We start from the raw sequence: 20,098 nt of genomic DNA, 5'->3' as shown, positions 1-20,098 counted from the left end.
CAGCTAAATTATAATTGGCAGGCCATAGACAAAATTGACATTCTGTGCAAAATGTGACATAGAGATGAAAATAGACTGCACAAATTCTTAGCTATTAAGGATGAAGAAGTTGGGAATACAAATTGCTAGAGAGAGCCAACAAAGTTAGAAAGGAAATTTCTCCACAAACATTTGGAGAAATGCATGATTTGTACCTAACCATCCTGCCATCAGATTAAGGATGTGGTAGTTTATATCTTTGAAATAATTTTACTTACTCTTTTATTTAATTGATTTTTCAGAACTTCTTTCAAATCATTAGTAATCTCTTAGATGAAGAAAACAAAGAGAAGTGGGAAGATGCGCAACAGGTAAGATTTGACGAAGTTTAATATATGGTTTCAAAAATCAGGTTAAAGATGCACCTTCTTGTAGTTGAAAGGAAATCCTTTCAACTATTTTGGGAAAAAAATGATCCTTTTCAAAAAGGAGCAACACCAGGACCCACTGGCTAATTCCTTATATTAGAAGGATAGTATATTCCTTATATTCCTTGAAATTATATTTAGAATATAATTTGTTCTCTTGATAAACAAATTTATTAACATTCCATAGGATTATTCACCATGTCTTTGCTTTGTACATTGTAATGAAGTACATACAGAAGCTGAAAAATGCTGGTAATGGCTAGATGCTATGCTGCTTTTGTTAAACCCAACACATCAGACCTCACCTGAAGACCTCATGCAACACCAACAAACAACTTACAAAAATGAAAACAGTAGACCTTTCATAGAAGGTTGTCTTTAGAGGAACAGTTGTGATCCTCAGGACTGACAAATTTCTGGACTAGGATATGATGATAACTCTTTGTAAAATAGGAAAGCCTAGAAAAAATCATGAATGTATGATAAAAGAGTTTAAAATTTAAAAAAAAAACAATTTTTTTGCTTGGAGATGAGAATTTTCTACATGTTTGTACCAAGAAATTACTGGACAATGTTAATATTTGTGTTCATGGACATGACCATAATACTGTCAAATTTATTAATATAAAAATAACAGTGACAATGGGGATGAACATAATTATGTAAAGAGGAAAAATTGTGGAGGAGCTCAAAGGCAGGGAAACATTGCTTTATGAAGAATGGTTAAACAACGCAAGATATTTCAGTATGGAAAAGAGTCAAGTGCACTTATTTGCAATAGAAGCTTTTAAAATCAGTAGTGGTTTGGAGAATGTGTTGCAGGAATGCTTAATCTATTAACTCATGTTTCTTGTAAAGTAACTAAAGGACATCAAATAGTGGCAGCTTCAGAATGAATGCAGAAGATACTTATTCTGTGAAAGGCTAGCTTGCAGAACTTCTTGGCACTGAAAGGACACAAGTTAAAAAGGTAAATAGGCAAATTTATGAAAGAAAAAACTTGGTTTTGCTTAAGGCAGTCTTTTGGCAAAAAAACTGCCAAAGGCTGGACAAGACTTTCCAACCATGTATCACTATGTTCCTGCCCCTTTATACTCTTCCTTGGACATCAGCTTTTTGCTGCTGTCAAAGGCAAGAAAACAGCTTACATAGATCTTTGGTATATTGTTGTGCAGTCATTGTGACTGTGTTAAATAGATACTTGAAATGTGTTCATTTTTTGTGTGGTTCTTAATAAATCACAAGGTGTTTAAAGATCTTTGAAGCTATTTACCCTCAGTTCTGTAAGTTCATGTTTGTGATATCACTAAGAAAGGGAAGATCAGGACTTTTCACTACAAATTCAAACCTTGCAGTAGACATATGATGCTGCAGCTGACCCAATACAATTCAGCTGGGAATCATATTTTTTCTTTTGCTGTTTTTCTGTTCCTCTCTGTAAGAGCCAGATACAAAAATAGACAAAGTGTGTCATTTTCTTTAGTGGTGATGGATAGAAGCAGCAAAATCACATATGTGTGGGCAGTTTCCATAAACAACACCAAGATAAGGAAACTGATATCAAGCAGTTGTTTTACCCCACTAATAAACAGACATGTTACCACTCCTATATTATCAACCTTGTCTTCTACCTCCATCTTGCCTGCTTACCCATGCCATGTCTGCCACCTGACCCTGGAGATTTGGTGATGACAGCACTTTAGAGGAAATTCTGAGAATGTCAAGACAAAGGGGCAACTATAAATCTCCAGTTCCCTCTTTTCATCACTGCTGGTAGAAGGAGCAGTGTTGAAAAACAGAGGGAACAAGTTATTTCTACTTTTCCATAGCTCCTTCTCTCTGCCTGGTAAATCATTGTCTCACAGACCTAGGTACAGCAGAAACCCAAAGAAACCACCCAGATGAGCTGAACACAGGAGTAGTGGGGCCATAGATTCCTGGTGACAAAGCCAGGGGATTCACTAAATCTTAGACCACTGAGATATGACCCCCCCAAAAAACCAGTGCCTCTGATCTTATTACTGTTCTTGTGCAGCTACATAAGCAAAGAAACTTTGGAAGCAAGTAGCCCTTCATAACAGCTGGAAGGAATGAGCAGGCACTAGTGACTAAAGGTGATTCTGTTTCTGGTTCAGCCACTCAGCTGAATTTTCTCTAATAAAACATTGCAAACCTAGGTGCAGTCTAACCGACCTTTTTTCCAGCTTGCATAGTTTTCTCAAACTCCACAACTACTGTTAGCATAGATCTCTTAGCCTGTTTCGAGATTCTTTGCTGGAAAGAAAATCTTGCTGTCAGCAAATTGCTGACTTTCAATCAAGTATACAGCTGCAATGCCTCAGCACATCTGTTTTTCTAGCTTAAATGCCAACAGTTGATAACCATTAATTACAGGTTATATAGCATTCAGATAAGCAGCACTCACTTTAATACTTGCCTTGTTTTAAGAGCTGATGTAAAGCACTGCACACAGGAAGCCATTTCAATCCGCAACGCTTAAGTTTATACTGGAGTTTCAAAACACAGGAGCTATTCTGCATATTCTTCATCAAGATCTGCTGGCATCCTTTTGATTAACCAGTACTTCAGATACATAAAAATGCAGAGTACCTGCTCAACTGACTGCTCAACAGTTTATTACTATAAAATTTTATAAGCAAGAACTAGGGTTTAACAAATCTCACTGAAATTTTTCCTTAGTACATAATCTGAGCGTGTGCGCTTTGAATGAGATGGATGAAAAAACCACACTTTCTACCTCAGTAATTCATCATTAGAAAAATGGACATTAAGTCTCCATCACCTGAAGCAGCACTTGCAACCTGTTAGGATCATAATTGTCACAACAAATTCTTCTTCAGAACAGTACTACTGCCCTACCTTTTATAAAAAGATCCATGTAGAAAAAAGCAGCTTGTGAAATTCTCTATCCTGAACCAAACAACTATGGATCTGGACAGATAGAGAAGGATGAAGATGGAGTGCAGCATGCTGGAATTTATAGTCTCTATAGGCATTTTTTAGAGTCTGCACTCCCAGTAGTGGAAAGAATGAGTTGAATATTGCTTATAAAGTGAAATTTGGACATTTCACTGATAGGAAGAAAAAAGAACCATGAACAGGTCATCCATTATTTTTCTACTGCAAGATAGTCTTTTACTGGAAACTGTCTTGTTCATAACAGGCAATAAAAACCAAAAAGGATTTTTTGACATATGTGGTATGAACAGAACTTTTAGTCTTATTAATAACTGTTACGATCCCTAATGCTGTTTTGTTGATGAATCATTTTTCTTAAATATAAAAATAGTAATGTTTTTGTTAGAAGTTTACAGCTTTGCAAATAAATTGTATTTCTTGGAAATGTGTTCTTACCATTTTTAAAGCCAAATTGAGAGGCTACATTAGCAATGGCAAGGCTACTGCAATTTATTTTAGTTTACTGTGTCCAGTTCTGGCCTCCTCAGTACAAGACACAAAATAATGGAATGAGCCCAGAAAAATACCATGAAGTTGTTTAGGGGAGGGGATTAGAGCATCTGATATGCAAGGATAGGCTGAAATAGCTGACACTATTCTGCTTGGAAACATGAGGATCCTGGCAATATTAAGAAGTTCCTGAAGGGGAGAAGGAGTCAAGAAGACTGAGCCAAGTCTCAGTGGTGTCCAGTGACAGAATAAAAAACAAGGAGGAAAAAATTAAAATACAGAAAATGCCATTTATGTATATGAAAAACTGGCTGTGAGAGTGATTGAATGCTAGAACATGTTACGCAAGCAAGCTCTGGGGTCATCTTCCTCGAGACATTCAGAATCCAGCTGGGTATATTCCTGGGCAACTTGCTAGGGCTGATCTTGCTTTGCACAGAGGGTTGAACAAGATGATCTCCATTGGCCCCTTCCAACCTCAGATATTCTATGATTCTACTGCCCCATATCAGTAATGAAAATAACCAAAAAATAACCAAAAAAGATTAACTTGCTTACATGTTGATTAATGCAACAAAGGTTATCATGCTGGCAAGGCCTAGGTGAGATTTGCATTACTGTTTGTATCAATAGTTCTGAAGTTGCTGAAGATGTCTTCAGAGGAAAGAAGAATATTTTAATTAGAGTTATTCTGTAATATGAAGTGCTTTGACCATTAATTAAGATAACGGCCACTAAGTTTTTGATAAGTGCAGTGATTTAGAGGAAACGTTTTCCACAGTTCCAGTGCAAAGTTGATTTCACACAATTTTATGGGAAGTAGTGTCTGTTTATATGAGGATTTAATAGCAAAATGGTTATTTTACAGTAACAGAAAGTGTTCAGTATTGAAACATGGGAAGAGCTGTTTGACTGTTACGTCTCAATTTTCTTTTGATGGCCTTTGGATTTTAGCTGAATTTGCTGCTATAGACATTTCGATATTATAGTTACTGTCATGTCTGACCTTCCTTTGTTAGATCTATCCAGGCTCAGTGGAGTTAATGCAGGTGATTGAAGATTTTATACACATTGTTGGAATGGGAATGATGGACTTTCAGAATTCATACCTAATGACTGGAAATGTAGGTAAGAAATAGAAATTTCTTCTATCAAATTTGTGACCTATTGAAAATCAGAAGTTGCAAGTATGTACTATAGAGTTGCTGCTTCTGTCACAATCCAGATTGGGCTGCTCCTCCTTGTCCAGATTATCTGTTGTGTGGTTATCTCCACTCTGTCTTAGCAAATGCAGAATGGCTTACACATTGGATTTCTTCTTCATCATATCTCAAGACCTAAATGCAAAGTTTTAGAATCAAAATTAAGAAAATACTCACCAGAATACTGTGAACTGTAGGTACATCTTAGAGCATTTCCAGAACACAGTGTTTCAAATGTTAATTTATAAAAATGTGCTAATTAAGATAATATTCATATACTTAATATCTTAGGAAATCTTTATTTTGTTGACATTATCTTTTATTATTCCATTCTCCTAAAGAAAAAACAGTCTTCGCACATGTTATGGTGTGATAATAATCAGCAATAATTTAAAAAATATGTATTAGTTGCCAAAATAATTAAAGCCTAGAATTTCTTACATTAATTTTTCTATGTGTAACAGCTTCAAAATTTTATTCAGATTTATTTTCCAAACTTTGTTTTTGCTACTGGAGACTTTCCAGGTAATACAGTCATATAATAATATACATCGAATATAAAAATGCGTAGCAACTCAATTACATTTATTAGTATCATAAATGAGCTGCAATATTGAAGCATTTTTTTAAAAAATAACTAAAAATTAGTTTCAAAACTATTCTCTAAGCCTTTTGTCTTTGTTTAGTACCTTTGTTCAATTAACTCTCTATAGCTGCATGTTTATAGTGCCAAGAATGTATTAGGAAGTTGTATGTAAGGAATAAATTCAAAATATGTGTTGGTCTGATAGCAAAGCCTCTGGTGTCAATACATTTTTTCAGATTTTAAGTTAGCATCCTAATGCACATATATGTCAGTCAGTTCTTCAGCAAGTCATTAGAAATAGTTAGAAAATATGGTCATTTTGAAATTAGTTGGCAGAGTAAAGCAGGGAAGATGTTGGGTTGTCCCTACTGAATATTTAGCCTGCTGCTCTACAATAATAAATATTTATTATTGTTCTCCCGTTCGTATTACTGAGTGACAGGACTGTAAACACTAGCCTCTGTAAGGCACAACCTTGTACTAGAGACATGTCAAAGAACTCACCTGAAAGAACTCTGGCAGTCTTAAAATATTTAAAACATTGCAGTAGGATTTTAACCAGTGATTTATTATTTTTGTGGTACTGCTGTTTGCACTGTAATACCACTTAAAGCTTCTTCCAGTTGTCAGTCCTTCATTATGCTAAACTCTGCACAAATTTATAAAGAAAAGTATCTTTTTGAAATACTGGTTCCATGACATTTTTATGACAAAATAAAAAGATGAGCTTATTTAAAGAGCACAGTCCGTGCTCTTGGCACGTTGTAGTATGCTCTAATCTGTTTGTCCTCTGAAAAATGTGGAAAAAAAAAATCAAACAGGAAGATCAGGAAGATGTTTTTAAGAAGATACATTCAAATAATCTGTGTCTCTACATATTCATGGCTTCACATGGGAAACAGCAACAACTTTCCAATTGAATCAGAAACTGTGCTGTGCGCTGGCTGGTTTCGATAACTGCAGAATCTTTACAGTCTTTCTTTTGATTATCTTCCTCTTCCCACATATAAGATATTTTTAGGCACTCAGGAGGTCTGTTCTTAACTATAAAACCATCAAAGGAATAGAAAAAAACTGAGAAATGAATGATGAAAACTGAAAATGAATTTATAGGTGTAATCTGACTACCTAGCTCTATGCCTTGATATATTGGCATGAGTTTATCCTCCCCATGCTCGGTCAGGCATCAAAAAAGGACAGGGTCACTGCTGTGCAAATCATTGATCAGAATACAGCTCAGGTGACATGCTGAGATGGGGACAGAAGGCTGTTAGCAGCAAAGAGTAATTTCTTATTTTCAGTAACAAGGAAGGAATGTATCTGGAATAATTCAGTTTTAGTGTAGTTGTCCTCAGGGCATTGTCATAACTGTCTGACTGCCTATGTACTTGGAATTTAGGGAACATTTATGTTGATCTCAACTGAAAAGAATAAACTATGCCATTTTTGACTGGTCAACATTAATTATTCTGTACCAATAAGAGTTTCTAAATGTGTGAGGTCTTATCTATAACAATATTCTTTTAAGTTGGCAAACACATTTAATGCAGGAAGAAGATATTGTGCATAAACAAGACCCAAATTTTACCTACATTCATCTTTAAACAGAAAAATCCAGTAGTTCATAGAATAAAATCATAGAATGGTTTGGGTTAGAAGAGACATTTTCCACTCACTCTGGTTGCTCAGAGCCCCATCCAGTCTGACCCAGAATGTTTCCAGAGAATTTGTGTCTTCTACTATCTCTCTGGGACACCTTTTTCAGTGTTTAACCCTTATTGTAAAAAACCTTTTCCTTATATCTGGTCTAAATTTACCTTCTTTGGGTTAAAACCATCACCTCTTGTCCTATCGCAACAGGCCGTGCTATAAAGTTTGTTCATCTTTCTTACAGGCCTCCTTCAAATAGTGAAAGGCTGCAATAAGGTTTACCTGAAGCCTTGTCTTGTCCAGGCTGAACAACCCCAACTGTCTCTCAGCCTCGCTTCATAGCAACAGTGCCCCCTGATCATTTTTCTGACCCTCATCTGGACCCACTCAAGCAGATTCATGTCCTTCCTGTGCTGGGGCTCCCAGAGCTGGATGCAGCAGTGCAGGTGGGGTCTCACCAGAGTGGAGGGGCAGAATCCCCTCCCTGGCCCTGCTGGCCACGCTGCTTTGGATGCAGCCCAGGATATAATCGGCTTTCTGGGCTGCAAGCACACATTGCTGGGTCGGGTCCAGCTTTTGATCCCCCAGTATCCCCAAGTCCTTCTCTTTCAGGACTGCTCTCAATCAGTTCGTCCCCTCAGCCTGCGTTGATGCCAGGGGTTGGGTGCAACCCAGGTGCAGCACCTTGCTCTTGGGCTCCTGAGGTTCCCATGGGCCCAGTTCTTGAGCTTGTCCAGGTCCCTCTGGATGACATCCCGTCGTTCAGGTTTGTCAACCACAGCACTCAGCTGGGTGTCCTCTAAAGACTTTCTGAGGGTGCATCAATGATCCCTCATCATTGATGAAGATACTAAACAGTATTTGTCCCAGCACGAGCTCCTGAGGGACTTGTCATCAGTGCCCATCAGGATACTGAGCCATGAACCACTGCCCTCTGGATGTGACCAAACAAATTCTAATCCACCAAAGAGTCCCCCCAAAACATCCTTATCTCTCCAACTTAGAGAGAAGGATGTTGTTGAGACTGTGTCAAAGGTTTTACAGAAGTCCAGAGGGCTTCCTTTGCTTGTCCTTTGTCCACTGATGCAGTCACTCCATCACAGAAGACCACTAGGTTGGTTAGGCCCAAGGTGAAGCTGTGTTTCTGTCTTTAATCATCTCCCTGCCTTCCATTTGCCTTAGAATAGTTTCTGTGAGGTTTCCAGGCACAGATATCATGCTGACTGGGGTCCTATTTAATCAGTATTTATTTACCATAAAAGTAATCTCTCAGGTTCTCTCAGCACCTTCACATACTTTAAATGCTTTTTGCTGTGTTTTCATTTTCTAATCACTTTAAAGTTCAGAAAAATTATTCTAAATTTGAACTAAATATGAACTAAATGTGAACTGCTTCTTGTCAGAGGAAAAAATACAGTTTTGTTGCAAATTTCACAGTAATGCACTGAGTTCTTGGTTTCCTTCTACTAATTTCAGTTTACAAATTCATTGCTAATTGAATGACATTTCTTACTGAATAGTAGTGGATATAAAATTTGAACACCTAATTGTGTTTCACAGATATGCTAATCCCCTGAGATCCTCCACAGAGAGGATTTTATTTTCTCTTTCTCTCAAGACACAGAAACAAGTAGCTGTGGCTTAAAAGTTTACTACACAACAGCTGTGCTCCAATGACTCTCCATTGCACATCTTCAATTCATGACAAATGGGAAGTGATGAAAGGTACATTAACTATACGGTGGACTATCATAAGCCACATTATAATACTTTTGAAAATAGCTAAGACCAAAAGGACAGTTGCCATGCCCCTGTTAAACTTTTTATTGTGATGGCTTTTAATGCAAATTTTTCATTTCTTCTGAACAAAACATCAAAGACTGGTTTCAAATCCATATGATCCAATATCTGTACTTTATTGGGTTAGTGAGGCAGCTCAGTCAATTCAAATGTATTTCCATTAAAGAAAGGTCCATCTCCTCTTAGCTTTCCTCTCAAGGATAGAGAATATACTATGAAAAACTTAACAAATGTAAAAGCAACAATTTGCTTTAATCATGCATGGTGGGGACAGATGGTATTTCTTTTATCCTTGAACTCTGTATTATATTCCTTTAAGAATGATTAAGTGGAATAAAAGCCTCTGATATGAGGTAGAAGCCTCCTTCCCCATCCTGCTCTTCTTCTTCTTCTTCCACCTCCTCCTCCTCCGGACCAGCTGAGCAGGCACAGGAAAATGACTGTGAACAAACAGAAGCTTTTGCAACCACTCAGAGTCCCTGAATTCGCTGAAAGCATAGACCCACCTGCAAGGATACAAGATGGAGTGGGACAAAAGCTTTTAAACCATGTTACCATTCTCTGTTAACCAATAGCTTTCAATTTTGTCATTTTTAAAGATGAGTTCCTGATTTTAGATTAAAGAATTAATCTTGACTTTTAATAGCTTTTTTTCTTTTTTGAGCACTAAAAGACTGAGCAGATCATCTCAGTGCTTTGGCTGATTTGTGCTCTCATCACAGTAAACCATTAAAAGTTTTGAAGATATGTAATCAAAGGTGGGTGAACTGCTATTAAAAAATATTCAACTTTTAACTTTAAAAAGAAATTCTAACTGGAAGATTGGAATGCTATAGGCATAACTGTCTTTAAAGGTATAGGTGGAATGTGGAACTGGAAATAAGGAGCAGTATTATTTCTATGGCAGATTCGGATTCTTTTGTAAAGGAAAATTTTCCTGGTGTTGTCAAATACATTTCCTTAAGAGCAACAGCTAAAAAATAAAAGGTTAAAGGACATTCTATTGTCAAAAATCAAGCTTACGGATCTAAGACTATATTAATGAAAAACCAAATAATCTTGAAGTGCAATATGTTGTCATGGATGTTATTTAGAACTGAAAGGAAAAAACAAATGAGAATTTTCAGCATGCAAAAAGCCACTTTTTGTTAATGTTAATTTTATGAATACTGATGCTTGAATGATCAGTAGTTTTATAAAATGTGCAGATATCACAAAGTTACTTAGACTAATCAAAGGCAGGAAAGATTGAAGATCTCCAGGAGGTACAACAAAATGAAAAGGAGAGGATATCCACTGGCAGATTAAATTCAGTTTTCACAGAGCATGTAAGAGGAAGTAGTTCAAGCCATTCAGAGAAAAGAGCAGCATTAGTGTGCAAAATGAACAGTCTAAAGAAAATACAGAATTTTTTTAAAATTTTCAGTAGCTATCACAGCCAGCACTCTTTTCAATTGAAAATTATACAGTTTGGATTCATTTTACTTACTTTAAGCATCACAAAATTTGCCAAAGTCACCCTAAGCTTCCTTTAAAATCAAGGGACGGTACTGCTGAGGAGAGCAACTCATATCATCTCAGACATCTAAAATCAGGGCATGGGTTGCCTTGCGGAAGTTCTGCCACTGGCTGTAAAGGCAGCATGGTGACTAGCTCTTGTTTCAATGATTTATGTCATCTAAACCAAAGAGGAGAGCTTTTTTGTGAGTCAATAAAACCTGTGAACACAGAGAGGTTCAAAAGTGCATAATTAAAAGAACAAAACAAAATAATAAAAAATAAATAAAGAATAATAATAAAAAATCAGATTGCAAAGTGGAATTATTAGAACAGATATTTGAGAACAGATTGTTAAAAGGCACTACATGTACACAACTGAAAAGTGAATACAAAGTGAAACTAGGGTGACATCTCTGTTTAATCTTGCTCACAGGAAAAAATGAAGATTCCTAACTCTACTGTAGAACATTTAATTCTGAGTAAGCATGAGACCAAGGTCCTACAAGGAACAAAATAGAAACAAGTAGATGTACTTCTACATGGTAAATGGGGCTAGCTGTGATATTCCTTGAAAAAATGAAGAGGTGTACACCATATTTCCATGCATAAATCAACTTTTAGCTCACAGTCTGTTATCTCTCTACTTAAAAATGGCTGCTGTGACACTGGTACTCTGATGAGTAATCTGATTCAGTATAGTAATTAACACTTCATTTCAAACTTGAAACTGAGCTGCTTACATAAGTTTTATAAACACTGGCAGAGAACAAAGTCTGATTTCTGCCTTCACAGACAGTCTAGGATGCCATATGGCAGAAAATGTTTTGAAAGTGTCCATTGTCTCCTATCTTTGCATATGTTATTGTTACACCTTTGATCTCCCATTCTATGCTCATGTCCATGAAATTTTAGAAAAACACTAAATAATCCTGCAGGAATATAGAGTGTCTCTTAAAATTTTCCAGTCCTAGCTAGAGACACTTAGAAACGTTTGTGACCAAGGGAGCTTTAAGAAAATGTACTCTAGCTACAAGACATGAGCAATGGTACACATGCTGAGCTTTGGGAATGCCAGAAAATAAGCAAGCTGGATTCCTGTCTGTTATTGTGGATTCATTCACCTAATCCCAGGGTAAGACTTTTACATCTTGTAAATTGTAAATCCTGGTTATACTTTCTAGAAACTTCTCCAAATTATATGGTTTGTTTACTTGTCTGAATGGCATCTGCCTTAGTCTGCTTATCTTTTTTGTATTAGAATTAGTGATGTGCGTCTTCAATGCAGCACTCAAGATCCTCTGACTCATATATCACAAATGTCATACTGGCCTAAAATATACCAAGAGACTGAATTTATTTAAACCTTTGAAAGGGTCTTTTTTCTAATATATTAAAGAAAACAGAAAAAAAAGGCAGGGCCTTGATATTAACTTTACAAAGGTAAAAAGAAAATGTCTAAAATTTTCAGTCAGGAAACAAGTATTTCAATAAATTTATACACAGATACTCAGAATTCCTATGTAATAAAATTACTTCTTGTTCTGAGTCTGTGTAGTGCTAAAGCACAGTGTGAATTTTAATTTAATAAAAGTTCAACTGCTAATATTTCAACATTTTCTCCTAATAGAAAGGAAATTGCACCTACCAGACAAATAAAAATTCATATCCTGTAGAGTGGCCCCAAAAAGCCATTCAGATTTCTTTCCTGTTTCCATCAAGTTGTTCCAGAGTACACGATGTTCTCACAAAGGAAAATTTCGCCTTTAAGCCACTTTGTGAATTGCACTTGCTGCTTTAAGAAGGTGAACAGGAATCACTCCTTGTGGTGTGTCATACTTCATGTGTAAATACCTCTGTAATGATTAATATAATTATGGGTGGTTTTTTGTCAGGAACAAATTTTCACAAGGGAAAAATAAAGTGCAACTTGAATGGTTCTGCAATGAAAGACATCCTTAATAGATATAGAAGCACAAGTCCTCTTTAATTCATGTAACATTTATATTCTCTTTTGAATAACTAATAAGCTACAAACCAAAGTAATCAACCATTAGGTAAAAATGTTTTCTTATATTTTATTACATAATTTTTCTACATAGACTTTTGCCTGTTTCCATTTCATCTCAAAACATCCCAAAAGAGCCAGTGTCCATCATCTTCCCATTTCAGGCTAGGATCTAGCTTTTATGATGGTGTTTATAAACATGAATCAAAAAGTACAGAGTTCAGGCTTCAGAACGTTCCTACACCTGTCCACACTGTTAAATTCGTGGCACCTACCCAAACATTGTCAATGAATCATTCAGGGAATAGTCCAGGTGAGGAAACAGTCCTCACAGGCAGATTTAATGCTTTTCTCCTTGTCCTGTGGTTCACAGTTGGTCACAGTCTTGTTCTTGGATTGCAAACATGGTGGTCAGAGAAATTCTAAGTTTTGTCTTCTGCCACATACTCTTTTTATGCATGACTTTGTCTCCTGTTTCTCATCCTCTTTCTTTCACACTCAGATGTAGCCCTTTAGTCTTTCCTGACCCAAACCTGTATGCTATTGGTTGAGCAGATGCTCTACTTGTGAAAGGGCACACCTATCACATTTTTTTCTTCAGTTCTCAAAAATTCCTTCAAGTCCTAAGATTTACAAACTCTCAGTATCACTTTCCTGTTTCCATATTCTTTACTTGCTTAAACCATAGGTAATAATCTGTAGCTAAAGGCTTCCAGAAGAAAAAAAATGGATAAAAGAATAGGGAAACTAAAGAGGTTAATTGCAATTTTTTTATAATCTTACATACTTTTGCTCCATATATATTCATATCATTTCCTTTGCAGCAGTCTCAGCAATTCCTTGATCAGATCAATATGTTGGCTTTCAAGCTTTCTCCACTGATTAAAGGGGAAAGACTTCATGCACGCTTTGAAGGTCTAGCTCATTGCAGCATCTGACTTAATGCCTGAAGTAAATGCTCAAGAGCTCATATTTCTTTCTCAATATGAAATAAGCTTATTAAATGATTCACGTACCCTGAACACTTGCTGTGAACAGTGCTTGAAAGAGTAATTTTTTCCTCTCTTTTCTAAACCTGCACACTCAATGATCCTGAGAAAATACAACTCTCCATTACTTAAGATTAAAAATTCCAAATACCAAGGAAATGTCCATATGAATCTTTATCAAACAGTCTTCACAAATTTGGATTAAAACCTAACTTGTTTCCCTAGCTATACTCTTAGTAATAGTCATAATTCCATAGTTAGTTTTATGTAAACAATTTAGTAAGTAACCTTAAAAATAGAGCTAAGTAAATTAACCATTCAGTATTTTTAAATGGGTGCTACAGGAAACTTGAGTAATCAAAAGTGCTTCCCTTCTCTACCTTATATTAAGTGGAGTAAAATATTCTGAAGAAATGGAAGCTATAAAAAATGCAGACATCCAGGCTCTTGTCTCATTACAAAAAAAATGCCTCCAACTGAAAAAGAAAGTAATATCTACAGCCCATTTGTGGAAATTTCTTTTTGCAGTATTTATGTATCTCATATTCTTGTATAATTTCTAAATTCCTACCTCTATCAACTCCTTTCTGAATCATTCAGGTTTTTCAAATGAGCAATTAAAAGCTGTTGTTTTCTAAAGGAATCAACTTTTATGACAGGCCGTTTATTGTCCCTGAAAGAGTTACCACAAGAGTGTCCAGCCATCATCGGGTAGTACATCAGCTCGAGATGGTGTGGCTAAGTACTGCAAATAGCAAAGTTCACCCCCAGTTCTAATGATTTCTACAGCATTTTGTTACTCACTCACTACTGAAAATGAAAGACGGAAAATTAAATGGAATTAAAGTAAACCCCCACAAATTATAATTTAGTTAAAATAGGAATAAAGCCAGCTATCAGCTCTGCGCTGTGTCAGAAACAGGTCTATTACCCAAAACTCCATTTAAATAGGGCGTTAACATGGTTTATGCCAAGCTAATGATACTGCCAAAGTTCTTTTTCGTTTTCTGGTCTTTCGAGAGTAGGGAAAGAAAAAACAAGAAAAAACAAAAAAAACCCAAATAAATAAACAATGAAACAACAACACCCCCCCCCCAAAAAAAAAAAAAACCTTAAACCCCCCCAATAGAAACAGTAACAACAAAAAAATCTAAAGAAGGTAAAAAAAAAACAACCAACTAATCAACCAACCAAACAATAAAACAAACAGAAAGGGAGAGGAAGAACTTCCATTCACAATATTACACAAATCAACCTGCTGTATTGAAAAAGTATTATTTCCTTGGTGGTGACTGTAGATTTTAATTCCAAATAGTGGTAAAGATCTGCCTTTTGCAAACTGCATAGCCTGAAGGTAACATAACAATTGAGGTAACAAACTGGATAGAAATATTTCATTTTTCAAGTCAGTTTCATGAGGGTGTTAGTGGACTAATAATATCAGTATTTTTATGGTAATAATTATTTTGGCAGTGAGACTGTAAGAAATGAGGTCAAGCTTCAAAGCCATGTAAACATATGCAGTTATAATTTTGAGTAATTGTGTTTCTGTAAATGCAATTTTTTATTTCTTTTTTTAATATGGAGAGTTGGACTTCAGTATATAAACCAAAGATATTACATTTATCTCTGCCATTCTGTTAAGATCAGACTGTATAATGCCAACAGAGCTAAGTGTCAGTAAGATCAGTTCAAAGCATCCCAAAGGGTCCATGTACTGGGTGGGCTAAAATCATGAACAGGGCCTGAAAGTTCTAAAGTATACTTTGTGCCTTGTGATTTCTGAACCTGTAAGTTCACCCATTTCATGGTGTAAATTTTTCTTTCCCTTGACTTTAGGTATGAGTTTTAGGACCCCTTTTGCTGCTCTGTCTGAAGGTAGAGATAAAAAATCTCTGATAAGATTTGTGATAAAAATCAGAGGTTCGTTCTGCTGCAGATGAATGTAACTTATTTGGTTTGCTTTTTTTCCATGCTCTAAGTCTCCATTACAGTGGGAAGGGGCCAGAGAAAGAACTTTTCCTCACTCAAAATACATGGTACAGCTCTGTGGCCTGCAGTGTTTGAATGACACTAGGTGCATGCACAAATACTTAAATCACCCTGCGGTGGTGCCAAATAGCTTGATATTGTTGTGATTGTTTTTCTTTTTTCCTTTTTTTTTTTTTTAAATAAACACTCTACAATCATGGAGACATGTAACCAGCTCTAGGCAGCATTATTCTGTAAATCTTCTATTAATATAGTTTGGGAAATGGTCTTCTAAAAAAGATATTTGATCTCATTGCTTGAATGATTTTTCATTTATTCTGTGGTTCAATGCTTATGCTGTTATTTAATGACTATTATTTTTTGGAATTTTTTTCTAACATATAAGATGTTCTACTTTGGCCACCAGTTACTTTAATTAATAGTAGGGTTAGCTCTATGTTGTTTCTTGTAACACATTGCTATTTAAATCTTATGGTCTCATGCTATCTCCTGTTACTCAGTAGTCAAGTATTTTGAAATGAGAGAGATTTCAAGAACACTTATAGGAAAATAGTATATAGGTACTGTCACTTCTCCAGAAAATCCTATCTCTGGTCCTATTGTAGAGGAGCATAACTAGAATGTGAGCTGATATCAAAGGCAAATACTTGGAAACCTATCCATATGTGTATGAATTGTGCCCCTTGGTGAAACATATTTCTTCCCTATATTGGCACCAAAAACTCATCTCCAGTGGAGTAGAGGAATGAAAAGAGACTGGCCTTCCCAAGGGGGAGAAACTGTGGGACAGTCATCAAGATGACTGGATCTTCAGGGACTGGCAGGCAGGCAGGCTGCTGCATCTGCACACACAAGACTTCTATTTGTGAGAGAAACATTTATCAAAAATATAGCAAGCTTATCCCCTCCTTTCTCATTTTAACCTCAAGAGGATAGAATATGTTCATAATGATTAAAGGGAATGTCTCGTTTTGCCATTAGGTATCTTAGAGTGCTCATTGCAGAAGCACGGAATGAATGCTTTTAATGCTCATTTAGCTTTGAAAATTGCATCACTATCTAGGCAATGAAAAATAATGGTCTCCATTCACAGTCAACAATGCACAAAGAAAAGTTAATTTCTGCAAAATGAATGTCATTTAACTTTGCCAAATTGAACTTATACCTGTTTCTTGGATGAATAGTTCCACTGCTGGAAGACATGGCTGGTGATTTTATACTGCATCATCTATTTTGCATTTGTGGTTGTACTTAGAAATAATTTGCAGAAGTTAAAATTATAGATACCCAAAACTCTCCTAAAGCTAAGTCATAGAGACTGCATATCAATAGGGCAAGACATTCAAATATGGGACTACTTCTTCTACTTAGAAAAGGTATTCAACAGCAAACCTCAGAGTATTTTTAAGTGTTTATGTATATACTGGTTTTAATTTTATTTGACAAGATATTAGATGGAGTTTGCTGACTACGTATTGGTTCTTTGAATGTACTTAAAGAATGTATTTAAGAATTCTCTTTTAAAGCTGGGAAAATGGGTAGGCAAGTAAGTGTGTAAGAATCTGGTAATTCTTGTTTCTTGTAGGAGTTTGTTAGAATATTTTCTTCTGTTCATATTTTTGTTATTCTTTAAATTCTCTAACAGCACATTTACTCATAAGTTTTTTAATACATGGTTTAAGGGAATCTCTGTCTAGAGAGCCGCATGCACATTTTAATGACTTTTTTCCCTATAGATATAATTTCTATTGATACCACTAGTGGCTGTATCCAAATTTTTACCTGTCACTCAGCATTCTCTATGTTCACATTAATCTGCACTGTCAGTGGTTTTAGAAAGGTTTAAAGTCTCTCCTAGCTATAGCTGGGTATTAAATGAGATTGGTCAACCTGCACCTTTTTTCTTTTCTTTTTTTTTTTTCTTTTATTTAGAGTTTCACTGAAATATAGCTAAACCTTCCCATTAAAAAATCTTAAATAAAGTTATGTTACCTCACAGCTGTGTTAGACAATTATCACAGGCTGGCTGACAAGCTAGAAATTTTTAAATTGCCGAAATACTATTTTGTTTCTTTGCAGCATTTGAACCTCTTGGTGGTACAAAACATTAAGACTTAGTATTTATATTGCTATCTTAATCTTTCATGTTGAAATAGTTTCATTTAGTAGAAGTATATAAACAGATAGAATTTTTTCATTCAGATCCAGTCTATAATATATTCAAGTTTGGACTAAAGAAGAAAATGATTCTGTAGTTGGTGGCTAGGGTTTTCCCAGGAATGTAAGAAAAACAAAGTCAAGTTACTATTCAAGTGAGCTTTCTTTGTCCTCAGTTTAATCATTTGGACCCATGTTGAACTGATCTGTGTTAGGAGTGAAAAAGTGAAAGAAGGTATGATATAAAAAATTGCATAAACATAAGCTAAATGTGTAGTGCATCATTATAAAAAAGGCCAAGGATTTACTTATTAAAACACACTTGCAGATTTTATTTAAAGGCTTCCATCCCCCTCTTATCCTATCCTGTGTACAATTCTCAGTATTTTATACCTCTGTTGAATAATAAAACTTTATTCTTATTAATGTGCTTAAATGAGCTGTTTCACTTTACTGATTTACTTCTTTTGTCACTTCTACTAAGTTTTCATCAGCTCTATTTTTAGTGTTTATAGAACCAAAGAAATGTTAATGTTGGAAAAGACTTGTAAGATCATTGAGTCCAGCCATTAACGTAACACCACTGTGTTCACCACTAAACTATGCCTTTAGGAGCCACATCTACACATCTTTAAATAACTCCAGGGATGGGGACTCCACCACTCCCCTAGGCAGAATGTTCCAGTGCTTCAGAACCCTTTCATTCAGGAAAATTTTCCTGATATCTAACCTAAATCTCCCCTGGCATAACTGGAGGCTGTCTCCTCTTGTCTTATAACTTGCTACTTAAGAGATGATAATGAGCCCCACCTGGCTACCAGCCTCCTTTTGGGCAGTTGTAAAGAGTGATAAGATCCCCCCTGAGCCTCCTTTTCTCCAGGCTGAACAACCGCAGCTCCCTCAGCTGCTCCTCATCGGACATGTGCTCCTGACCCTTCACCAGTTCCATTGTCCTTCTCTGGACTCCCTCCAGCACCTCAGTGTCCTTCCTGAAGTGACAGGCCCAGAACTGAACACAGCACTCGAGGTGTGGCCTCACCAGTGCTGAGTACAGAGGGACAATCATTAACCTGGTCCTGCTAGCCACACTATTGCTGATACAGGCCAGGATGCCATTGGCCTTCTTGGCTACCTGGGCACATGCTGGCTCATGTTCAGACTGCTATTGACCAGCACCCCCAGGTCCTTTTCCATTGGGTAGCTTTCCAGGCACTCTTTCCCCAGCCTGCAGCACTGCATGGAGTTGTTGTGACCAACATACAGAACCTGGCACTTTGTCTTATTGAACCTCATACCATTTTAATCGGCCCATCAGTAGAGATTGTCCAGATCCCTCTGCAGAGCCTTCCTACTCTCCAGCTTCCAACACTCACACCCAACTTGGTATCATCTGCAAACTGGCTGAAGGTGCACTCAATCCCCTCACCCAGCTCATGTATAAAGACATTAAACCAGACTGGCCCCAATGCTGAGCACTGGGGAACCCCGCTAGTGACCGTCTGTCAGCTGGATGTGTCTCCATTCACCACCACTCTCTGGGCCTGGCCACCCAGACAGTTCTTAACCCAATGAACAGTACCCCTGTCCCAGCCATGGGCTGCCAGCTTCTCCAGGAGAATGCTGAGGGTGACAGTGCTAAAGGCTTTACTAAAGTCTAGGTAGACAACATCCACAGCCTTTCCCTCATCCACAAAGCAGGTCACCTTGTCATAGAAGGTAACCAGGTCAGTCACGCAGGACCTGTCTTTCCTAAACCCATGCTGATTCAGCCTGATTCCCTTGTTGTCCAGCACATGGCCCATCCTGGCACTCAAAAGGATCTGCTCAGTCAAGACCTTACCTGACATGGAGGTCAAGCTGACAGGCCTACAGTTCTCCGGATCCTCCTTGTGCCCCATCTTGCTGATGTGACTGTTCGTGTAAGTTTTGGGGAAAAGAATTACTCTATGCAAAATTAATTTCTTTCTCCAAGCACTGTAACCAGTATGTTGTCTCAACACATGCACTGAATTATGACTTTGAGCACCTTTTGAAAATAGTTCATTGCAATGCAAATGTCCCTTTGCAATAAACATAATGTTACTGTAGAACACAAATTTTTAAATCATAAAAATTTAATTAATAGCCACAGTTCACATCAAGATTGATCCAGATTATGCTGACCACATCTGTGCTTCTGAAAAAAGTGACTGTTTTGAAATATTATCAAATAACTGAGCATCCTTACACTGACCCCTAACTTTGTTCCTTTTTTTGTTCAGTTTAGAAATTTTATTATGAGTGTTTGCCACCAGAGTGCAGTCAGTTTAGTTTCCAATAAAGCACCATTTAGATGTTTTGGGATTAGAGACAGAAAACCCATTTAGTACATAAAAAATATT

At 36.6% G+C, this 20,098-nt stretch overlaps 1 protein-coding gene across 6 annotated transcripts in view; it reads left to right on the top strand.

The window, feature by feature from the left end:
* Positions 1–20,098, top strand: part of ADGRB3 (adhesion G protein-coupled receptor B3) — a 450,213-nt gene that overhangs the window by 225,663 nt on the left and 204,452 nt on the right. For all 6 annotated transcript variants that reach the window (XM_069011355.1, XM_069011354.1, XM_069011351.1 and 3 more), the window contains 2 exons: positions 282–350; positions 4,856–4,964. In XM_069011355.1, coding sequence (XP_068867456.1) covers positions 282–350; positions 4,856–4,964 — 178 coding nt within the window. The remainder of the gene's footprint in view (positions 1–281; positions 351–4,855; positions 4,965–20,098) is intronic.

This window comes from Aphelocoma coerulescens, chromosome 3 (genome assembly GCF_041296385.1).
Source record: "Aphelocoma coerulescens isolate FSJ_1873_10779 chromosome 3, UR_Acoe_1.0, whole genome shotgun sequence".
NCBI classification, from domain to species: Eukaryota; Metazoa; Chordata; class Aves; order Passeriformes; family Corvidae; genus Aphelocoma; species Aphelocoma coerulescens.
This window is presented reverse-complemented; position numbering and strand designations above follow the sequence as displayed.